The sequence below is a fragment of the Ursus arctos genome, unplaced genomic scaffold (genome assembly GCF_023065955.2).
Source record: "Ursus arctos isolate Adak ecotype North America unplaced genomic scaffold, UrsArc2.0 scaffold_28, whole genome shotgun sequence".
NCBI classification, from domain to species: Eukaryota; Metazoa; Chordata; class Mammalia; order Carnivora; family Ursidae; genus Ursus; species Ursus arctos.
Window position 1 is genome coordinate 36,049,468 of NW_026622963.1, and position 22,433 is coordinate 36,071,900.

At 43.2% G+C, this 22,433-nt stretch overlaps 2 protein-coding genes across 2 annotated transcripts in view; one reads left to right on the forward strand and one right to left on the reverse strand.

Annotated features, from left to right (window-relative positions):
• Positions 1-402: 402 nt before the first annotated feature.
• On the reverse strand, positions 403-17,614 carry SAXO2 (stabilizer of axonemal microtubules 2). Its single transcript, XM_026510571.4, has 4 exons — positions 17,431-17,614; positions 14,827-15,006; positions 9,839-10,041; positions 403-3,074 (listed from the first exon to the last, which is right to left on the reverse strand). The coding sequence occupies exons 1-4, from the start codon at positions 17,466-17,468 to the stop codon at positions 2,131-2,133; spliced, it is 1,365 nt and encodes a 454-aa protein (XP_026366356.1). The 5' UTR covers positions 17,469-17,614; the 3' UTR covers positions 403-2,130.
• Positions 17,615-17,642: 28 nt separating this feature from the next.
• EFL1 (elongation factor like GTPase 1) overlaps positions 17,643-22,433 on the forward strand; it is a 123,127-nt gene continuing 118,336 nt past the window's right edge. Inside the window, exons 1-3 of the mRNA XM_026510572.4 lie at positions 17,643-17,805; positions 18,592-18,701; positions 21,553-21,620. Coding sequence (XP_026366357.1) covers positions 18,611-18,701; positions 21,553-21,620 — 159 coding nt within the window. The 5' untranslated portion in view covers positions 17,643-17,805; positions 18,592-18,610. The remainder of the gene's footprint in view (positions 17,806-18,591; positions 18,702-21,552; positions 21,621-22,433) is intronic.

A 22,433-nucleotide genomic window follows, 5' to 3' on the forward strand; every position in this document is an offset into this window, starting at 1 on the left:
CTGCTTTCCTTGATCTGGCAAGTTCCTACTTACCGTTCAAGATTCAGCTCAGCTGTTCTCTCCTTCAGGAAGCTTTTCCTGAACTCTCAGGCTAAGTGGCCCATGTACACCCTGTTTTAATCTCTTATTCACAGCTGGTATATTGAGTGTTAGATTATGGGGCATGACATTATTCATCTTCGTGTCCTCAGCTCAAGTCACATTGCCTTGGGAAACCCCAGGGTACATCTTCCTGTGGGGAACCTTTGTCCAGGGAGGAGACCGCCCCCATTAGATGGCAGAAGGATTTGAATGTCCAGCATCAGAAAATGGGCCAGGTTGAGAGCGTTATCATACTCCCTACTGTTGCCTTTTAAGTATATAATAAGTTTTCTATTGAAAATGTAAGCGTATCTAGTTATGTACAGGTTAACATAGATAAGACTTTATTAAAAAGCTTTCTTTTCCAGAGAAAATTTGGTACAGAAATAAAATTACATACCATAATTTTCACTAATACAAACATAAATAAAACAAGCTACTTTAAATATGAAAAACATTTTAGCCAAAAGTTGGTGGACTTATTCTCAATTAAGCATATTATTTGAAACAACTCTAAAGCTACAAAAGATCAAACTTTGGGCTAAAATAAATCATACTCTCCCATAATGCAATCAATTCTCAACAAAAAAGAAACAACAGGAGTTCGGTTCATTAGGACATTTTCAGCATTTATAAATGCAGCACGTTCTTCCTACTTGACTTACTGGCATCATTCTTTCCCTCCCTTCTTAGCCCTTAGCTCACGCTGGAGAAGAAGGACGTAAATGTGCCCCCCGCCGAGCCCTCCGCTGCTTCTGAACCTGACTCCGGGCGCGGCAATTAGGTACATCCTCACCCAAGGTTACCCTGAAGAGTCTTCAGAGCTGTCGGTCATCCCTAAAACTACTCTAACAAATACCAGTTTCCCTTCCTGCAAGTAGTGTCTTTCAAACCATGTTTTTCTCCTAATCCAAGCTCTCCGTTCTCTGTAACGAGCTCTCAGGCACTTGTGCGGCTCTGGAGGACAAGACTGTTCTCAGGAATCAAACGACTCATAAGCTCAAGGCTAATTCGGTCATTTTACAATCCTTGCCTTAAGCCGGAAAGTGAGTATTGAGTAGGTTAATTACCCTAATTTGAAAAAGGAGAAAACAGGTACAAGAAGGGATTAAGGGACTTATTAAGAATCCCCAACATTTGTTTAGCATTTTTACTTTCGGGTTACAATGACTCACATGATCTGATGCTCAGAACAGAATATTCGCGAGCTAAGCAGAGCAGATGTCCTTTTACAAATGAAGACACTGGGGCCCGGAGACACGCGTCATTGGCCTAGGGTAATGTCATCGGAACCCAAACTCAGAGCCTTGATTCCTAGCCCACAGAGCCTTTGCTTGTCACATCACACTTCCTCTTGTGAACGTGGTGAGGAGCAGTGTGACCGCCCTCAGCACCAACAACCAGAGTGCACTGTGTCGATGCCCTGAAGTCCGAGGAAATGAAGACCATGGTCTTGGATGAGGAATCCATGCATCATTTCCAGAGGTGTGCTAGACGGTCCTAGTGCGCTCGACACATGACAGCTGGTGGGGCAGTAACTGTGTGGTTGCCGTAATTAAAGACATAAGTGTAAATGATAATAGATTGGAGACAAGCTACCAAAGAGTAGGTTGGGAATTCAAGGAGTTCAGTTGGGAACGTCCATGATTCAACTTTCAGAATAGCATATTAAAGAACAATCTTGGTAAAAGATCAGTACAAAATGGATTTTAAAGTCCTTATTTCTTATGATTCATTTTCCAATTTTCTTGTTTAAAATTTTAGAAATGATTTGTTTGTTTTAGCTCTCTCATAAATTATTTTGACTATAAAAAATTGGCTTTGGGGCATGTGGGTGGCTTAGTCGGTTAAGCGTCCAACTCTTGATTTTGGCTCAGGTCATGATCTTAGGGTTGTGAGACAGAGCCCCGAGTCTGGCTCTGTGCTGGGCTTGGAGCCTGCTTAAGATTCTCCCTCTCCCTCTGCGCCTCCCCCCTTGAAAAAAAAAAACTGGCTTTGCCTTTAGAAGAACCAGTATCTGTGAGCTTCCTTTTAAACGTGATTGGATGATTAGAAGGCCTCCACTGCGGGCGTGACCTTGCGGAAGAACTGATGACCTCGAGAATTTGTAGTTTCAAAGATATACCCTGGAGGAGAAGGATAGCTAGCAGGGCAGGTTCCCTGTTTCTTCGGTGTGTAGTCTAGAGAGTACACGGTGGTGTCATCGAATGGAGCAGAACTCGTAAGCAGAGCATGTGCGGGTTTGCAGCTCTCGGTCGGAATCAGCTCATGTGGCACGTAGTGAGACCTGGAAGTGCTCCAACCGTCAAATTTTCCAGATGGGTTGGGAATCTGCTGCTGCTGCTTAATAAGACCTTGACGACAGCATTCCCAGGCTGGAAAATCTTCCTTTGTGGTGCTTTTTCCTTGAAAAGGAAAATTGTAATTTCTTCTCTGAGAAACCGGCCTGATGGGACTGACACGTGTGGTCTGATGGGGAACATAGTCGAGATGGCTCGTGCTGTTTAACTGCATGGTACCTGCGGGCGGGACATACTCTTGTGGTTTCTTGGCTTCGGGTGCTGGGATTTCCCACGGTTGAAAGCTCTCACGGAATTCTGTGCTTCCTTCGAAATGAGCATTTTGGGTCACTCTGGTGTATGGCGGTCTGCAGATTTTTGCAGTTTCGCCAACAAGACCCTGAAAGTCATAGCGGTGAGTTGTGAGATCCTCAAAGGGTTGGTTGGTTGGCTTGTACACTTCTTTTGGCCTTGCAAACTTGAATTCTAGCTGATAAGGTACGTAATCAAGGCGATGACTTGTATCGCCATTAAAAGGGACTATGGAACGTTTGACCACAGGGCTGGGCTTAAAGCTTTGCCTAGGCTTTATTTCCTGAGGAACAAAGTCATCCTGAAATGTAGTTGAATTTCCAAATTTCACAGCGGGGGGATGATAAGTTTGTTCTGGTTTATAAAGGTCAATTTTCTGAACGTCCCAAGCTCTATAATCATCTTGAAAATAAAAAAGAGAGCATTTAAAATACTGAAGAAAACAACTGTCTTCTAAAAATCATGACTTACTTGTCTCATTGCCAAACAGCCTTTCAATTCCTTCAGAAATCTGAACACTAACCAAGTCTGAAGTTGCTCAGATTCCCCTGATTTGTGCTTTCTTCATATCCACCTTCCTCCTCCTATCTCTCACTTTAGTCCATATAACTTTCTACTCCTAGATTTACCTGCATATACAACAAGGGAATAGAACATCTGAGCTTGCCTTGTTGGTAGTTTTTGAAACCCTGTGTTTTGGGTAAAGACAGAGTTTAGGAGATTATGGTTGTGTTTTCCAGGAACTGGTTGGGATTTTCACCATAACTCATGAAATGCTAAAGTAAACCATAAAATCTAGGGATTAACATAAAATTAAAGGCCCCGATGTGTGGGCAAAAGTGATGTGGGTATTATTCTTTGCCTTGGAGAGACTCCTCAAAGGAGAGAGAATTTCAACTCCATTATACTGTAGGAAAGCCTACCAGACACCCTGAGCAAACATACAGAATAACTTGTACGATATCAGAAAGATCATTGCCTTCAACTTTACCTTCTCAGAAAATGGACTTCAAGGTATCACCAAAAGACAGAGGGCCATCTAGAGGCCAGAGGCCTGAACTGAGTGCTTTCAAACATCAGGAATTGTATGTAGAATTTTGAAGTCGACATCAGAGCTAAGTCTGAGATTTAGGGTTAAATACCTTAATTCTGCTTCTTGTGGCATACCTAGAACGTGGATGGAAAACTGAAGTACTTATATTTCAACCAAGGGTTATTTAGTTTTTCTATTTCTAGATGAGAAAGGTAGAAAGCTAAGAAATACTGTGGAATTGACTTCACCCAAAACGATGTATACCAAAGATTAATTTTATAAAAGACAGAAGTTATGCAAGAAAATGTATTAGAGTCTAGACTAAAGTCCATGTAATGCCTATTGGAAAGACCAAAACTCAAATGCTTTTTAAGTGGATACTTCCTTTGGATAGAAAAATTCCTCATTCAAGATATTTCTGCCACCAGATCGTTAACCTCCACCTCATCAAGCTACTGGTATTTGGATGACAGTGGATGCCTGGCCCAAGAGCAGACAATCTTTAGGCCAGCAGAGACAGACAAATCAGCCTGTCAAGAAGAGATGAGCTGGGTAAGCCATTCTTGTTCTTGTGAACCCAAATTTGAAAATATGGAGCCAGATAAAAGTGGGAGATGAATCTAAAAGTATGCCACAAAGTAGAATTGAGGAGCTGTGGTAAGGTGAAGACTTCAAAATCCACCTGTAGGGTAACAGAAGAGATAAACAGGCAGAGGAGGCCATGTAGTGGAGTGGCAATCAGACTGGATGTGTGCAGAGAAGTGAAGATGCTGTAATAGAAACCATGGGGCTCTTGCAGAGAGGGAGGGAGTAGCTCTTCCCTCAAGCTTCCTCTGACCCTGACAGCTTTCCACTAGCAGTGCACAGGAAGCCCTTACCACGAACTGTCTTTTGCTTGAGGCCCCATGAAGGAATCTCTGTTATTTGCAACCTGAAGTATAAAATTATAACACTATTTTCAGAAACTAAAAGGAAATCACAGGGTGGTATTGAAGGCCTAGATTTCCACGTGGCTGCCAAAACAACTGAGGAAAAAATGTTAATTTCATGAGAGAAAATAAATAGAAGAGAGTATTTCTCTGTTACCAAACCAGCTTTGGTTTTCAAAAAGGAAGCAAAAATTTGCAGACTGAGACACAAGTTTTGATAGCACACACTACCGTGAATATCAGTTCCAGATAACTGCAGAAAATGGATTTTCCTTTTATACATATGCCTATGCTCATATGCCCGGAATACTGATTATTTGCACATTCTGGAATATTTATTAATAACACTATAGTGATACCTTTAAAACATCAGAGTATTTATTAATATCATCTGTTCTTAGTGTCTCATGACACTTCTAGAAAGGGGAAACACCGTGTTATGCGCATCTAACAGTGCAGTCTGGCCATCTGGCAACTGTGGTATTGTCCTGATTAGATAAGGGCAATTGCGTTTCTTCTGCTCATTCTTTTGATTTCTAACCACTAAAATCTAGTTAGCAAATTTGCTTTCTTCTGAACAGCTTTAAGTCCATGAGGTGTCTGCATGTGTTTGCTCACCATGAACATCTGTATGCAGAGCTCCATCCCCATCCTTATATAGTGAGAGGTTCTAGGTTCCTCTTTGAGGACAAAAGTCCTGAGTTGCACATGTTAGTTCTCTTCCTTGGTACCTTGGAACCTGTTCCTTGAGGCACCTTATGGCACCAAGGACTTGGAAACAACTTTTATAAAGCCAGGGGGCTCCATCGTGGGCATTTCTTTCTCAATCTACATATCATCAAACAACTCCCATGATTGTAATACTGCCTGTAAGCCGATGACCTCCAGAGGCTGAACGTCCATTCCAGACTTCCTTTTGAACACCAAACCCACATATCTATCTTCCTACTAGATAGCTCTATTTCAGGAGGTACATAAAACTTTGTATGCTCCACCTGAATAATCAATCTTGGAGTTTTAATTGAAATTTTTATTTCATTTATGTTTAATGTAATGAATGATCTAGTTGAGTTTAAGTTGATTATATTGCTATTTCCTTTTGACTATTCCCACACGTTCTTTGTTCCTTTACCCCTTATTTTCTGCCTTCTTTTGGATAAAGGGTATTTTTACTATTCCATTTTTTCTGTTAGCATTTTAATTAGAACTTTCCCTATTTTTAGAGTATAATTCATTTTTGACTTATTAGGGGATCTTTTTGGCCTACTTGAACTTAAATTGGTATTTTTACCACATCTAGAGCAGTGGAAGAAACTTTCAACAGTGTAATTCCATTTACACCCTCCGTCTTTTGTGCTATATTTTACTTCTGTATTTATGTAAAAATGTGTAATATAATTATTGTGACTTTAAGTAGTCAATATTCTTTTATATTTACCCACAATTTACCCTTTTTGTGTGTTTCATTCCTTCCTGCATTTCACGCTGCCCTCTGGAATCATTTTCCTTCAACCTGAAGAACTTCCTTTACTACTTTTTGTAGTATGGGTTGGTTACTAACAAATTCTCTGGGGTTTTTAATTTTTCTTTTCATAAATAATGTGTAGTTTTTCTCTAACTACTTTTGAGAATTCACCTTCATCTGGTCTTCAGAAGTTTGATGATAGTTGCCTAAGTGGTATTCTTTGTATTTAACTGTTTGGGGATTTGTTGAGCTTCTTCAATCTGTGGCCTGATTCGTTCATCAATTTTGGAAATTTCTTGACTATCATCTCTCCAGATATTTCCTGACTCTTCATAGGTCTCATACTTTACCAAATGCTGGGTGTCATGTATAAATAAACCATAGATATTAAAATCAATGTTATTTTCAGCAGGAAAAAGCTTGGTTTTTCCAATTTAGGCAGATCACCCTGATCCAATCAGGAATTGAGCTAGGTTGGTGCTTAGTTAGACATAATCTTCCTCTAGTTACAAGGACAAGAATTGTGGTGTGTTTGTGGTACAGCCCTCATTCTGTAGGACTTTATCTCCTAAGTACTTACTCCCAAGTACAGCTGTGGGATATTTCTGTGGGATCTTTCTGGCCCAGTGTCCCTCCCATACCCCCTACACACTCAGCAAACATCCCACAAGGAAAACCAGCCATACATCTGGAGGACTGATAGATTCCAATTTGTCATACCAGTCCACATATCAGGTGCTCCATTGGTTTTGCTTTACCTGGTAGAGTCTCTCTGCTTATGCCGAGCCGAGTCTTCAGCCTAGGCCCGGGTGTGACAGATGCTCCCGGGGAAGCAAACGGTTGACTATCTAAGCTCACCCAGGAAGGCCTCTCCATCTCTGCAGTTTTAGTTATTTGCTTCTACAGCTGTCTGATGCCATTAAAGAGATTTCTTACACTTTAAAAATGTGTACATATTTTTAGCAATTGCCGTGGAAATAATGGCTTTCTGCCACTTACTATAGCCTACCTGGAAACAGAACTCAAGCATTTTTAGCAGCTACGAGAAAAATGTCAAGTGCCTCAGTCTGGTAGTCAGCGCTTCACGATCTGATCTCTACCTACATTTATAGAATTACACCCTAATCTCTCAGTTCCAGAAATCCTCTGATGTTTATGGAACAGCCCCTTTATTTTTCTGGCTCTATGCGTTTTTGCTCATTTCATCCTAGTTTTTGTGATGTCCCTCTCTTTCCTGTAGATCGATACTTAATGGTCTCTGATACATTCCCAGGCTGGCCTGAATCTTGCTCAGTCTTGCTCAGTCTAAATTTTTGAAACATGACTTGTTCCATTAATTTTCTAGTGAATTATCCTCCTCCCTAGTGATAACACATATTATTATTTTCTAGTATGGCTATTTCATCTTGTATGCTACTACTGTTTTTTTCCTCACCATAAAGTATCTGTTAACCACCACGCTCAGTTCAGATCTCTGGACTCTCTACAGTGCCTAGCACAGAGCAGAGTAATCCTTAAAACATTTACCAAATCCAATGCTGGCCTATTTTCACCATCTACATTCAATATAAATGACTTTCTAACCTGAGGCTGCTGGGAGCAGATCCGTTTCTGTCCATGAGTAACCTGTCTCATAGAACTGCATCTCCAGAATCTGGATGTTACCCTTTCGCCACAGCCCTACAGGGTTTCTCTTCTGTTCTCTTTATCAGATCCCCTCTCTGTCTTTCTTCTGTTCTCTGATTCCCAGTGGTTAGTGAGAGAGCCTCTTCTCATTGTGATTTCTCGTCAGCTACAGACCTGTCCTTAAATAGGTATCTACAGAACTTGCAGTATGCTCATCACACAGACTGAGCACTGCGTTGACCCTTAATATTTATTGTCTCATGATCCCACACCTGGAAATACAAAGATAACCTTTCCTCACTAGGAAAGGTCAGAAGTGAGAAAACCAGAGGGAGCCCAGGAATCCTCAACATTGGATTATGGGAGTGGACATATGGAAATCTACAGGAAACCCAGGTAATGAGAAGCTAGAACTAGTGTGTGTGTGTATGTGTGTCTGTGTGTGCGTGTTATGTGTAATTGTCATAGCAATCAAGGATTATCAATATTACTGATATTTTTTGATAGATCTTATAGGACAAAAGAGAAAATAAATTTTTACTATGGTTGTTAAAACACCCAGTTGTTTTCACCAATGATATTTTTTTGTCAAATTGTTATGGCAGTGGCTGACCTCCTCTGCATACCAGTAGATACAGATCTGCGACGGTTATATGCTATATTGCGTTATAACAATATACTTGTTCACCGTATGCATTGTCTTAACACTTTGTTCCTTAGGTAGCATCTTATGTGCTCACAGCCTAAAAGACGAAAGCACAATGCTCCTGACTTCCCTACTTATAGATCATAGTGTACTGATAACATGCATTTACTCACCCATTGAACTGCTAAGGGTGATATTGGAAGAAAACATGCGTTCAGCTATTGTCTATTTAAACTGTAAACCACTGCTTTTGTTGTGGATGAGCTCACTTTTACAAAGGGTTTTCTATGTGGACATACCACTCAGCTATATCACATACTAATGACAAGGATACAAACTTAAATATGCAATTATATTAACAAAAAATAATACAGAAATAATACGTACTAACAAGATAGCCTTTAAAGAAAAGACCCCATTCCCCAAAAGCAATAGAGTATTTTAAAATCAGATTGATTTTTGGAAAGAAACTAGCCATACACTGTCCAGTCCCTTACTCTCCCAAGTCAGTTGCCAGCAGGGAGTATTCTCACACTTCGCCCATGCTGGAAGTCTTAGAGGAGCTGGTCTCCTAAATGGTGGTGCAACATCGTCACTGGGTGGGTCCGCCTGTTTGATTCTGAGTTCAGTATCGGGAAGCATCGGCTTTATCCTTCACCCTAGTCTTTTTCACTTTTATAAAGGGAATATTTGGTTCTCCATCTGCTAACTCTTTCGCTTTATCCGTTGGTTCAGAACTTAAGTGGTAAAGAGGGTTGCTATTTATTTGATCTTCTGAAAGACTCCAATACACTCAGTAGAGTTTCAACTCATTCTGGAATGGAAAGAAAGGAACAGTGCCAACTAATGTGGCATAATGTGACAAGTGTGACATAATGCTTGTTCAATGGCATCCTTTGATTTATGGGTGGCGCTTTGAACAACACAGGAGTTAGGGGCACTGCACCCTTGTGCAGTCAAAAATCTGTACATAACTTTGACTCCTTAAAACTGCCAATGGCCTACTGTTGACCAGAAACCTTAACAATAGCATAACAGTCAACGTATATTTTGTACGTTATATGTATTGTATGCTGTATTTTTACAATAAAGTAAGCTAGAGAAAAGAAAATGTTAAGAAAATCATAAGGAAGAGAAAATACATTTACAGGACTGGACTGTATATATTGAAAATAATCTACACATAATGGGGACCCACACAGTTCAAACCACATTGTGGATCAACTATGTATGTTTTCAGGTAGAGAAAATGAATTAAGTGGCTAAATTTGGACAGAAATCCAGGTCTTTGAACTCTCAATCAGGCAAATGGTCTTTTTTTAGCCGTATCCTACTACTTTGACCAAAGCAAAACAAGCTTTCCCAAGCCGTGGGAGTGAAGTTTGCAACACACCAGACTATGATTTGATGTTGGATGGAAGCGAGCTTTAGTATTCTGGCTGCTTCACTTTTGAGAGGGCAAGTTACCTTTATAGGTTGGGACAGTGTCCACCTTCCCTTGTTTAACTCGTTGTCTCTCCAAAGGCCGGACTATGGCCACAGGCTGCACTTTGTAAGAATTAAAATCCCGTTTGTAGGTAGTGCCAAGATCAATCTCTCCCTGTTTTGGTTTGTATTCTTCTGGTACGTGGCGAGGCTGTTGGACTATCTCATAAGGACGATAATCCGATCTGAAATATATAAATTTGAAACATAGCCTCACAGGTTCCTTTATTTATATTTCAACGCAGTATTAAAATCTTCAGGTTTATTTCAGTTGAACAGTCTAAGAAGATATTAAAATGGTGATAGTTGATAAGCTACTTGAAATAGTTCCTTTATGTCCGATGTAGCGACTAAATATCTTAAGAAATAAATGTCAAAAATCCTAGTTTTCAAACATCATTTTGATGTGGATCTTTAGTTGATTGCATCTCACATAAATAACATCTTTAAGTAACTGAATTTTTTTTGAACCTGGAAGGAAATCTTAGGTGAGAGACCTAATGAATCATAGTATGGATGTGATTCTTACTCGTCTTTGGATCCCCGGGGAGCCCTTGCCGTGGGTGAGAGCCACATCGCAGGCCAGCCAGCCCGGGCATTTATAACATTATGTGGCGGAAATGGTGCTGCAGACACTGGGGCTGTGTGGTGGGGTGCAGACGACAGACCCAGAGGGACCAGACTCCCTGGGTCCAAATCCTGGCTCTGTTGCTCACCACATGCATGACCTTCGTTCAGCAAACGTAGTTAACCCGTCTAGGTCCCGGTTTCCTTGTATATAAACTGGACAATCATGTCATCTAGCTCATAAGGACTTGTGCACACACGCGCACACACGAGCACGAGAGCTTGGTACACAGTAAGGGCCACATGTCAGCCACTACTATTATGACTACACATCTTCAAAACTGCTTTTTTCTTCTGAACTCACTTTATTGGTTTAAGCCGTCTCGTATTTTGTATTAATCACTATTTCCTACATATGTCCGTAAGCTCCAAAAGCCAAAAACCTTGCTGAATCCCTTCTCCTCACGATGTAATTTCTTAGACGTGTTGGCTCCTCTTCCTCTGCCCCATGCACCCATGTCAAGCCGGAGTCCAGCACAGCCTGAAGGGTCACAGTGGCTTCTCTGTGACTGAGTCCATCAGACGTCTGTAGTCCTCCTTTTCCTTGATGGGCATGATTGCCCACTCCCTTTGTCTCCAGGAGACTCTCTGTTCCTGTCTTCCTGCTCGTTTCTCCTCAGCCTCTGATGGAGCTTCGCCCCCCTCTCCTTGGCCATTAAATGCAGGGGGTTTCTCAACACTTGGGCCTACCCACGTTCTTCTTCTCTTCCGGAGCCCACCCCAAAGACAGCTCTACTCCCGCAACTTCAATTACTACCAAAATAGAAATGACCCACCAATTGATAGCTTAGCTTACACCCTTCTCTGAGTTCCCTACCTGTATTTGCAATGGCACCTCAACACTTAACATGCCCCCAACAAAGCTGGTCCGTTTGCTGGTGTCCCATCGTAGTGAAGGGCATCCCCTCTCTTTAGCGGCACGGGGCCCCAGCGCTCATCCTTCACACCTCAGCTCCCTCCTGTGGCTGCTGCTTCCTCATCACCTCCTGTCACTTTCGCCTCCTAAATCTCTCTCAGATCTCACCATTTTCTCTATGTCATTACCACAACAGTCCAAGCTCCCACAATAGCTTATTCAAATCAATTCAACAATTCCTAAACTCATTTGTCTTTGCCCACCGGCAAAGCTTCCGTCTTTCCTCACCGGCACCCAAAGTGATCCTTTCTCATGCAAATTTGGTCAGGTTATTCCTGCTCTGAGCTGCCTGGCCTCTTCCTTACCCCCTTCCACACCCCCTCAAAAAACAAGCAAGCAAGCAAGCAAGCAAGCAGACACATGAGAAAGAAACCTTCAGTGGCCTCTTACTACTCTAAGGACACAGAAAACACCACACGTGGCCCAGAGGCCCCACACATCTCCTTCTCTAGCCGCTTCCTCTTGCTTTCTGCGCCCGAGCTGGCCTTCTGTCCACGCTCCTGCCGCTGCATGCTGCTCTTTGCAGTGCATTTCCTTACCTACTTCATCCCATTAATTGCTTCCCGTTCTTCAGGATTGCACTCGTTCTTCTCATTTCCCTGATAAAGCCAAACCTTTTATTCTGGCTCTCAAGTCACCTGCGCCTACCCTTCCTGGATTTTATCCCTGGGGCGATTTTGTACTTACTTTGAGTGATGCGTCGCTTCCTTCACTGGACTGCAGCATCTGTGAGCACAGAGCTCTTGGCTGTTTCTGCTAACCTCTGTAACCTGGTTAGCCTAGTGCCTGGCACTTAACAAGCGCTTACTAAGTATTATTTAATAGATAAATAGTAGAAATCACATACCTCTTATTCTCAAGACATCTGAGTTGTTCTTTGCTCTTCCCAAATACCAGCTAGAGGGGCATAGGCTAAAAATGCAATCAGGAGTGGAAGAATTACGGAGAAGACAGAGAGAAAGCTTAGAAGTCTTGGCTTCTTTAGTTAGACCAGTTAAAAGTTAGTGTACCTCCAAACCCAAAGCAGCTTTCTATGGAGAAGTGGTAATGGGTAAATACACTCTTAGTCATCGGATATGTCCCCACACACAGGGCAGACTCCCCGCCAACTCTGGCGGTCCTCAAACTGTACTGCACCCGTCCTGCTGTAAAGGATCCAAAATCTTATACATGTCTAGACATCTGCTCCTTACACAGTCTTGGCCTCTATTCTAAAAAAGTATAGGATGACCTTTTATTCTCTGTACAGACACATCAGCTTTCTGCTGCTTAGTCAACACAGTTGACATGAGGGTTCTAAAGCCCCGGCATGAGGCTCTTGGAAATACTGCTAGTTCCCTAGTCAAAATACAAAGAAAAGATGCGATGTTTTACTCAGGGTAGAGATGATGATTTAAGAAATGGAAATTTTAGTTTTATTGGCATATTTTGATTTTTTGGGAGTTGGGATATCTTTTTCTTTCTTTCTTTTTTCTTTTTTTTGTTTGGTTGTTTCTTGGGGTTTTGTTTTGTTTTTTTTACTATGAAAGGATAGTTGAACCAGTCAACTGACAAACCCAGAACTGAAAAACAATTGCCTTTTTAAAGAAAGATATGGCAGTTATACTTTCCTAATTTTAACATTTGGAACTAGTTAAAAGCAAAAATCTTTATTCAATAAATATACATATTGTAGAATTCATTTCAAATCTCCATTATGAATCATTAAGGCATCGAGGAAGAATGAACAGTAAGGTGAAGAAAAAAGAGCAATCATCCCATTTGCTCTCAGTTGCTCAATTTCTTCATCTCATTTGCTTTAATTTGTATCTTGTTTATCTGAGTTTTTGTTTTTCAACTGCCATTCCCACAAGGCTGTTAAGTCACTGTGGGGTACAGTCCTTCTTTACGTCCCATGTCATACCCAGGGATCAGTGCAGTACTTGACCGATTTCATTGAATCTACGGCAACAGAATGACAGCAATGCTGGTTAAAACTGCAGATTCCTGGGATCCGCTCCATTATCTATTGACTGTTTTAGGTGGAACTCTGGAATCTGCAATTTTAACCCTTCTGGTTGATTCAAAGCACACCAAGTCTGAGGACTATGGAAGATTTTCAAATCTGTGGAAGAGCCACCCGTACGGAAGTCCAGAGGAGTCACTGAAGCACTGTTACTGCCAGGGTGGCCTGAAATGTTAAAGGTCGAAGTACTGGACTACAAGTTTGAAGGTTTCAACCTTTGCTCATGCAAGTAGAATGAGCCCTATCTAAGATGATATGAAAATGGAGAACACAGCGAACTAAAGTTGTTATAGAGCATTTTTAAACCTCCAAATTATAGAAATCTGATGTATACATTCCTTGAAAGCAGAAACCTCTATTTATTGATCTTTTTATACTTAACATCTAAGGTTGTGCCTTGAATATGGTGTGCACATTAACAGAATAAAGAAAAGAATTAACCTATGACGAAGATACAAAACATTAAGAAAAAAAAAAAAAAAGCAAAGTCCAAATGAGGAGTTTAGGCTTAGAGGACTTTTCTTGTCTATCACCCACTGAATAAATATCGAGTGCCTCCTATGTGCTAGCAGGCATCATGCTAGGTTTCTGGAAATAGAATGCTAAGATAAGAACAGTCACAGTCCCTGCTTGCATGGGCCTCTGAAATGGATCGATGATAAATAATAGGAAGATGCTTTGAGGGCTTACATAGGGGACTTTTACCCAGCCTGAGAGCTGGATACACACGTGTCAGAGGCTTTCAGAGTGATAACTGAGTTGAGATCTATAGCTTACACGGGCATTAACTAGGGTAAGAGGGAGGGGAATTTCCAAGTAAGTAAAATAGTATATTGGAAGGCTGTGTGGCAAGGGAATCCCGATATTTTCAAGAGATGAGAAGTGTCCTATGGGATGTGAGCACTAAAGAGCACAATGAAAATAAATTAGAGAAGCAGTTAGGGACCAAACCATGAAGGGATTTTGGCAGGGATTTTGGTGTATATTAAATACAATGGGAAAGTATAAGTATTTTAAGCAAGGAGGTGATAGGATTAGAACTGCATTTTAAAAAGATCATCTCTGCACACTAAAGTATAGGAAATAGAACAAAGATGTAACAACTAGAGTAGTTACAGAAAAAACAGGAAGCTCCTGTATTCCTCTAGTTGGAGGTGACAGTGGAAAGCACATAAACATGAGATTTTAAGCGGTTACAAAAATCAATAAAACTTATTTCCCTTTTTCCTTCTCACTTTCTGTCATTCTAACTTAATTTTCATCTTTCTGTTTTTTTCAAATTGCAATTCAACTAGTTCCTTGCTTCTCGGATTGGTTCAACTTTAATCAACTTAATAGTTCACTTAAGGGGTTAAAAAACTTTATTAAGAGCAGAAGAGTTGGGAGAGAAATGAGTAAAGCAGATAGTTTCTTAATATTTACTTAAATGTTGTTATTCCTTCCATTTTACGACGGCATGGTCGAAATTCTTGCTTGGGTTTAAGACTCTGAGGTGGAAGAACATTGCCATAGGTAGGATATTTTTCCAAATATTCAGTTGTGGGGCAAGATATGCCAGAATTTTCATAAATCCTTGTGGTTCCATGTGGACAGTGATGTCGCCTGTGCAAACATAAATAAACTGAAAGGTTACTTTGAATTCCAAAAATATTTTATATAATTGCATCTTAGAATCTCTAACTTTAAAAGCAGCTCTACTAAAAAAACAAACACAAAAAACCCTCTGTTTAATCTGCAATGGTGTTTACCAAAACAAGAATAAATTATGGTACATCCTTTATGGTGGAAACTCTGGTTTTCCTCTGACAAAGGTTTAGTGGTCTCCTTACACTAAGAAGCTGAAAAGCTCACAAGCACATCTCCCAGGCCCCTTGCAGGCAGGTTCCACACACAATTTAGCTTTTCACCTGTTGGTTGTTCACCTGCTACTCTGACACAGAGAGCGCTGCCTAGGGAGTGAGGCAGAGCCCAGCTCTGCCGGCGGGATTGTGGGAGAGGCACACAGGCTGGAGCCGGCAGTTGTCAGGCAGCACTCAGGTTGGCAGGGTGGCTTCCTGACCGGCAGCTCCCTGACCTTGGTGGTTAGGAGTGGTTCCGGGGCCTACAGCTCAGCTGCAGTTTCCTGGTTGTTGGCAGAGGCAGTGGCTCCCTTGGCAGCCCAGTTCTGAGGTGAGATTTTTTTGGGAATTTTTCCCTTTGGTTCTTCCAACAATTCTGTGAGCTATATATACTCCTTATTAAGTTCTTTTATTTCTAGACTAGGCCACAGTAGATTACATTGTCTATAACAAAGAATGCTGACCCATATATCATATAAGCTCATAGCACACAGGGGTTACAGAGAATGGGGTTGATCTTCGGGTGTGGCCATTGCAAGATGCGGAAATTGTGAACAGTGAAAAAAAGTGGGTTGCAGAAGAGTGTGTATGGTATGTCTGTTTCTCTCTCTTTCCTTTTAAAGAATGTAAAACAAGTCTTAAAGAACATTTATTATTTGTGGGAACTAGGATTAGGAGGGATTTTCACTATATTCTACATTTTTTGCCTTGCGTTTTCATACCATGCCTCATGTATATTCATTTCATAATCAGAAAAAAAAAAAAACCCATAAAAGCTCTTAACAAAACAGACAGAAAAAGCCAAGCAAACAAAACAAAAAAATAACATCCCACAATGCTGAAATATAAGGTCAGTTTCTCAGGTCCGGTGTCATTTGGGGACCCGGGCTGTATGCGAGGGCTAATGATATGAGCCCAGGGAAGGTTGGATTTGAAGAAAATGCATATGCTCTGTAGATGAAATTAGAACCGGCTAGGATATCTGGACTCGGTGAACCCCCAGGAAGAACATAAGAGAAAGCAGCTGCTTTGCTTGGAGGTTGTGGGACAGCAGGAAGAATAGCAGTGTACAGAAGAGTGAAGAGGTGGTGTCATACGCTATTCAGGAAAATCGAAAATCAGAGGAGTGGAGAGATTCGAGATTACTGACTGACAATGGAGGCGTTGGGAAGGTGCTGAAGTGACTTAGTACCACACATGATCTCCTGGGAAAATCAGGGACAGGGTACATAGGTCATGCATGGAGGTTCTGATGTGGGTGCACTGAGTTACAAGAATCAAGTCGAAGCTTTGGGATTTCTCGTTGTTCTTAGTTTTATTTTCCAGCAAAGACATACATTCACATTATAACAAAACAAATAAGAAATATGGAAAAGCTTATAAAGGAAAGCAAAAGTCTCCTGTCCCAACGTTTCCAATCTCTAGAAACAACTTTCTGCCGATCTCTGTTTTTTAGTTTTTCTGGAGGCTACATCTGTTTCTTGATTTTTTTAATGAGCTTTGAACATCTTGATTTATCCGCCTAAATGACCAACTTTCAAATCCTAACATAAACATGACAGATTTGATTGATACCATCCCACTCACTTCCCACTGTTACATGGTCATTTATTCATTCCGTGGAATCGACATGCTCCTAATATTTATTTAGCCGTGATCTAATCCCTGGGCCAACAGTGAAGCTCTGGGAGAAGAGTGTGTTTACAGAGGGTGGGAAGTTGTTAGGCAGGACTCACAGACCAACCCTGGGTTTCAGGGTGGAGGCTACTCCCTTCTCAGGCAGATCCCCAGGGGGCACTGCCTGGAGGAGACTGGGGACACGGTTGGGCTTGGATGGGAAGCACCAGGTGGAAGAAAGCGTAGCACGGGTTGAAAGCTCAAGGACTTACACAGCGTCCTATTCCTATTCCTTCCTCTTTCCCCCTGAGATGTTGAGGGCATCCCCTCTCCCCGGGGGATCCGATCCCATCCCTGGGCAGCCTGAGGACCCGCCGCTACTGCGCTCATATCCTCCTCCTGGCCGGACGGCGCTCAGTTTGCACCTGGCCAGGGAGTCCTAAAGCAAGAAATGCTTAGCCCGGGAGCCTTGCGGAGCGAGCGTCCGCGTCCCTTCACCTCCGCAGGGCGGCCACGACGCGGCTCCGGCCACCCCGCGCCCCGGCCCGCCGCCACGCTGGCCGTTCCTTACCCGCAGGTGCAGATCTGACACAGACACCAGCTCCTCATGCTCTGGGCTGGCTGTGGCCACCCCACCGGCCCTCAACACCGGCAGCTTCTCCCCGCCGCGGCGCCCGCGGTCGTCAGGGCAACAGCAGGCGCCCGGGAGACCGACCCGGTGCCGGCTTCCGGCGCGTCAGAGACGCGCGCGGGTCAGAGGTCGTGCGCCCGCCAGCCCCGCCCCCCGGCGCGCGCGCGTCCGGGACCGCAGGGCAGTCAGCGCCTGCGACGCGTGTGGTGTGGCGGGTCGAGGGGCTGAGCGAAGCTGAGCGGGGCCGAGCGGGGCCGAGCGGGACTGAGCGGGACTGAGCGGGACTGAGCTGGACAGGCGGGCCGGCCGCAGCCGGTGAGTGCGGGCCCGCGCCGGCGGATGGCGTCCTCCTCGGCAGGCTGCGGGCGGTGGCGGGGACTCAGGTCGCCGGCGGGCCGGGGGTGTCGGGGGCCGGGGGCCGGGGCGAGCCGGGGCTGGGAGCGGCCGCAGCCCGGAGCCGTCGGGTCCACCCGGGAGCAGGGGACCGCCGCCTCTGTGTGTGGACGCGCGAGCCTGGAGACAGCGAATGCGGGGCCTCAGGAAGGGGAAAGGACTGTGCGGTAGGGGCTTTCCTTCCTTTCTAAAGCCCTGTAGTGCACCTGCTTGGTTAGGAAGCGTGTGAGCTGAAACTTTATTCGGGCTCCGTGGGCGGTGGTGGAGCCGGGAGTTTGGTCTCGGGTGAGCGCGAGCACGAATGCCAGAATGAGGAGCGTGGGGAAAGATCGAGGAGCGGAAGGGAGAGGTGTCAGCGTCTTCCCTCCGTCCCACAGACGACCCTTCCTACACGGGAGACAGTTGTCCGGTAAGGCCTGTCTGGCGGCAGTTACTCATGTCCCCGCCCGGCAAGCTGCGGGATGCCTCGCGGTGGTCCAGTCCCGGAGGGTGAGCCAGCTGCATGATACAGGCGTGCTGTGGCGTCCGCTCCAGTGCTCAGACTGGACTTAGGCCTGGGTGGGTGTGTCCCCTTCAGCAGACGTTCACTGGGTTCTTAGCTTAAGGGACCTGACAAGCCCTGTCAGCTCCCCATATTACAGGGGAAAAAAAATGTTAGTCTCTAATCTTTAGCGCTTGTGCCGTGTGTGATACATACCTAATTTTTAGTCATAGGAAATAAGGGACCATGGTGCTCAATAGTTTGGATAAGATGATTCACCTGCAGAAAAACACTGCTAACATCCGGAACATCTGCGTTTTGGCTCACGTTGACCATGGTAAGAATCCTTTCTAAATGGCTTATTTTCAGTAATTAAGGGGGTGTGTCTCCACATATTTCAGCAGAGTGACGCTGTGGGCAGTTGAGACTGATGCTTGCTAAGAAGCATGTCTTTAGAAGTTTAATATTAGAGATGGTTGCCATAAAGCATTTGAAATGAACATGGCTAACTAGTGATTAGCATTCTTCTGTATAGTGTATTTCATTGTTTTTAAATTTTTAATTTTATTTTTTAAAGATTTTATTTATTATTTATTTGAGAGCGCGAGTGAGCGGGGGGAGCAAGGGGAGAGGGAGAGAGTGAGAATCTCAAGCAGACTCCCTACTGAGCGGGAATTCCCATCCCTGTTCTGGCTCCAGTGGCAGGCTCAATCCCATGACCCTGAGATCATGACCGGAACTGAAACCAAGAGTTGGATGTTCAGCTGACAGCCACCCAGGCACTCCTGGGTCATTGCTTTTTTTAATGAGAACTTGAGTATTTGTTAAAATGAACATTTTTGAGATGAGTTTAAAAAGGCCAGTAGTCTCGACGTAATGTCTTCAGAGCCTGTGTTATATGATTCTATTTAACTCCTCAGGTATTTACTGAACATTTGTTAAATTCAAATTATTTCGCTACGTATGTCAGAAGGTAGGAGCTTATGAATAGGGCAGCAGTGGAACTCTAGAGGAGATTTGGGGGTTGAAGCAGTACAAGATGAGGGGCAAACGGTGGACTCTGAGGGGTGGCTCATATGGAAGGCAGGGGTGGGTGAATAAGAGGCTTCATGCTATGCTATATTTAGTATTAAAGGCGACCCTTAAAGGGAGACATAAGCTGGCAGATGGGACACACATTCCAAGTGGGACTAGCATCAGTGGGGAAGAAAGAAATGTGTGTGATGGAAGCACAGGACATGGGGGGGGCGGATAGCTAATGGACACTATGTGTGCTTCTGACGGACACTGCTCTTACACCATTGCATCGCTTCCTGCTCTGAATTTCAAACTCCTTCTTAGCTGAGGTAGCCACAGCAAGGTGATAGGAATTGGTATGTGAAGTGAGATCTCTTTACCATCATGAGGGTGAAGAGGCTGGCTGGGTCATAGCTCATAGAGCCCTTCTTGCTAGCTGGGCACGAGGGTCAGGGTTAACGGCTCCAGCCCTGGAGTTGGACAGCCTAAGTTCAAACTCCATTTCAAGTCACTTCGCCTTTCTGAGCCTCAGTATGCAATGTCTAGACTGGGATGAAGATCTTACTTACCTTACATGGTTGTGGGGATTAAGTGAGGTGATAATGACAAGCCCTTGGCTGGTACATGCTTTACTGTGAGGATGATCATTAACATTTATTGTTAGGTAGTAGGGAGCCATCGGGAGACGAAAACAAAGCAAGGGTGTTGTAATCACGTTAGAAAGGTGAGTATGGTGGACAGGTACATGTGCACTAAAAGGCAGATGAGAAGTTAGTGAGGTGGCTGTTGCCACTGAGGTAGTAGCCAAAGGGCAGGAGTGGGGGAACTTCGAGGAGGAGAGGGGGTGGATCATTGTGTCATGAAGCCAGCTAAGAGGGAGTGGTATGTACAGATCCATCACTGACCCTCTGCCCCCTTGAGTTTTTATAATGACTTTGCTCACATTTTGAGGACATGAAGTTTGGCAAAAGTATTTGTTCTTTTGCTCTGTGAATTAAATCACGTGGCGTCTGGTCCTAGGGATACAGCCAGAATGCTGAAAGATAGTGCTTTCTGGGCACTTAACACTCCAGGGGGTACATGCTTGCCATACTGAGAATCACTTCTACTCCAATAGATCGAAGGGAAGTGATGCCCTAGGATGGTGTGGACACACAAGATGTCCATGCCAAGTGGACGACATGTTATTAAAGCTCTTCAGTGCTCCCGTGATTGCTTTCTGATTTGTACTATTAGAGATTCCAGAGCTTTGCTGACGTTTGTCTTAAAGAAAAGACCCTCCTTTTGCTACATCAGTCCAGCTGCAGTAACTATATAAGCAGCACTCTTCAAACAAAGTTATCTGCCACTTCAAATTGTGTAGCTTTCATAAAACCTTGTATGAAACTGTGAGTTTAATTACATAGTAACTCCCTAGCTTTAGATTTAGAGTCTAGGTAACTCTGGGAGTAGCTGCAGTGTAGCTGATACCCTCACAGTAGGAGCTAAGGGTAAATTTCCTGAATTTCTTGCTAAATAAGTATTTTCTTAAGACGGTTTAACTGGCAAATACCACCCAAGGCCATACCTGGGAAAATATGGCAGAAGATTACGTTCTGTTTCTTGGTGGTGCTTTACCCAGTATGCCATTCAGAGACAAAAATGAGTGCTCTACTCTCCTTTTGTCATTCTAAGCTATCAAGAGTGTAAGTTAATAGCATGGTCACTGTTATGGATATCAGATGATTAAGAATTGGATGAACTAGGTCAAATTCTCGGAGGACAGATTTTACTAGCTGTGTAAACGTTTATCAAATGTTCTGTGTTTTCATTGGCATGATGGTTTATCTCATCACCTAGGAGTCTGCATTTGACTCTGTACATGATGCCTCTGTTAAAAAAAAGTTCTCGGCTGGGGGAAAAAAATCACTCGACAGCTTTTCAGGAGAGGGTGATGAGATCCCTTGGGGTGGAGATAGAAATTACAGCTCTTTGAGCAGTAGATTCTGTGTCCTTCTAGATGGTATTCTGTTCAGAAGTCTAAATGCTCATTAGGTCTGGCTTCACTCTGTATAGGTCAATAGGAAATCTTTGCAAAACCCGTTCTCATGGTCAAAAGTTAACTGTGCAGTACATCTCTCTTCCTGTTTAGAAAAAGAAATAGATTTGAATTAATATTGTTATTTTAACAGGAAAAACTACGCTGGCTGACTGTCTTATATCTAGCAATGGAATCATCTCCAGCCGCCTGGCAGGCAAGGTAAGTTGTTCTACTTGATAAATACTTGTTGCCTTTCAATAAGTATTAGCTGTCTGCAATGTCATGTGTTCTTAGAGATCCTAAAAAAGTGTGAAGTACAGTTTGTGTGTCTAAGAAGCTAGTTACTAATCTATTTAGCAAGATAAAACAGATGTTGAGAAAAAGTTATTTTTATATTGCTTTATATGAATATTTTATAAATGCAAAAATGAGTTTTTGCAACAAGTCCAATGATAGCCTGGCACAATTGTGGAAGATTCCTCAGAGGATGAGATTCTTCATGGGGATGAGCTGTGTGGTTTGAAGAGAAGGTGGGGAAACTGTCAGGTGGGGGGATAAGGTGGATAATGGGGATCAAGGATAATTTGTGTGTTGTGCTTGATTTGAGTGGAACATTTGCCTAGAATTTACCAGACAGGAAAAAGCGCTGGTGGAGAGAATGTATTGGATCATAGAAAAACTTGACGGCTAACTTGAGTACCAAAGAGGGCTTCCGAAGTGTGAGTGTCACGATGAAAATAGTGTTTTAGGAAATGAAATTAAAGAGATGTTTATTTCCAGCTGTGAGTGAAAGGACGTGGAATAAGTTACTGGCAGTAGAGAAATGAGGATGTTCCTTCCCTTCATGAATTTAGGACACAGTCAGCAGAATCCGTCAGGTGACTGGGAACAGAGAGGAGAGGAGGTAGAGAAGCAGAAATGAATAGAAAGTAGCTGTAGGAGACTGGTATCAGAATCAGACATTGGAGGCAGGTGGCGTGGGGACTGGCCTGAGGTGCCATGTGGAGGGACCAAGGAAACCGGGCCAGGCGA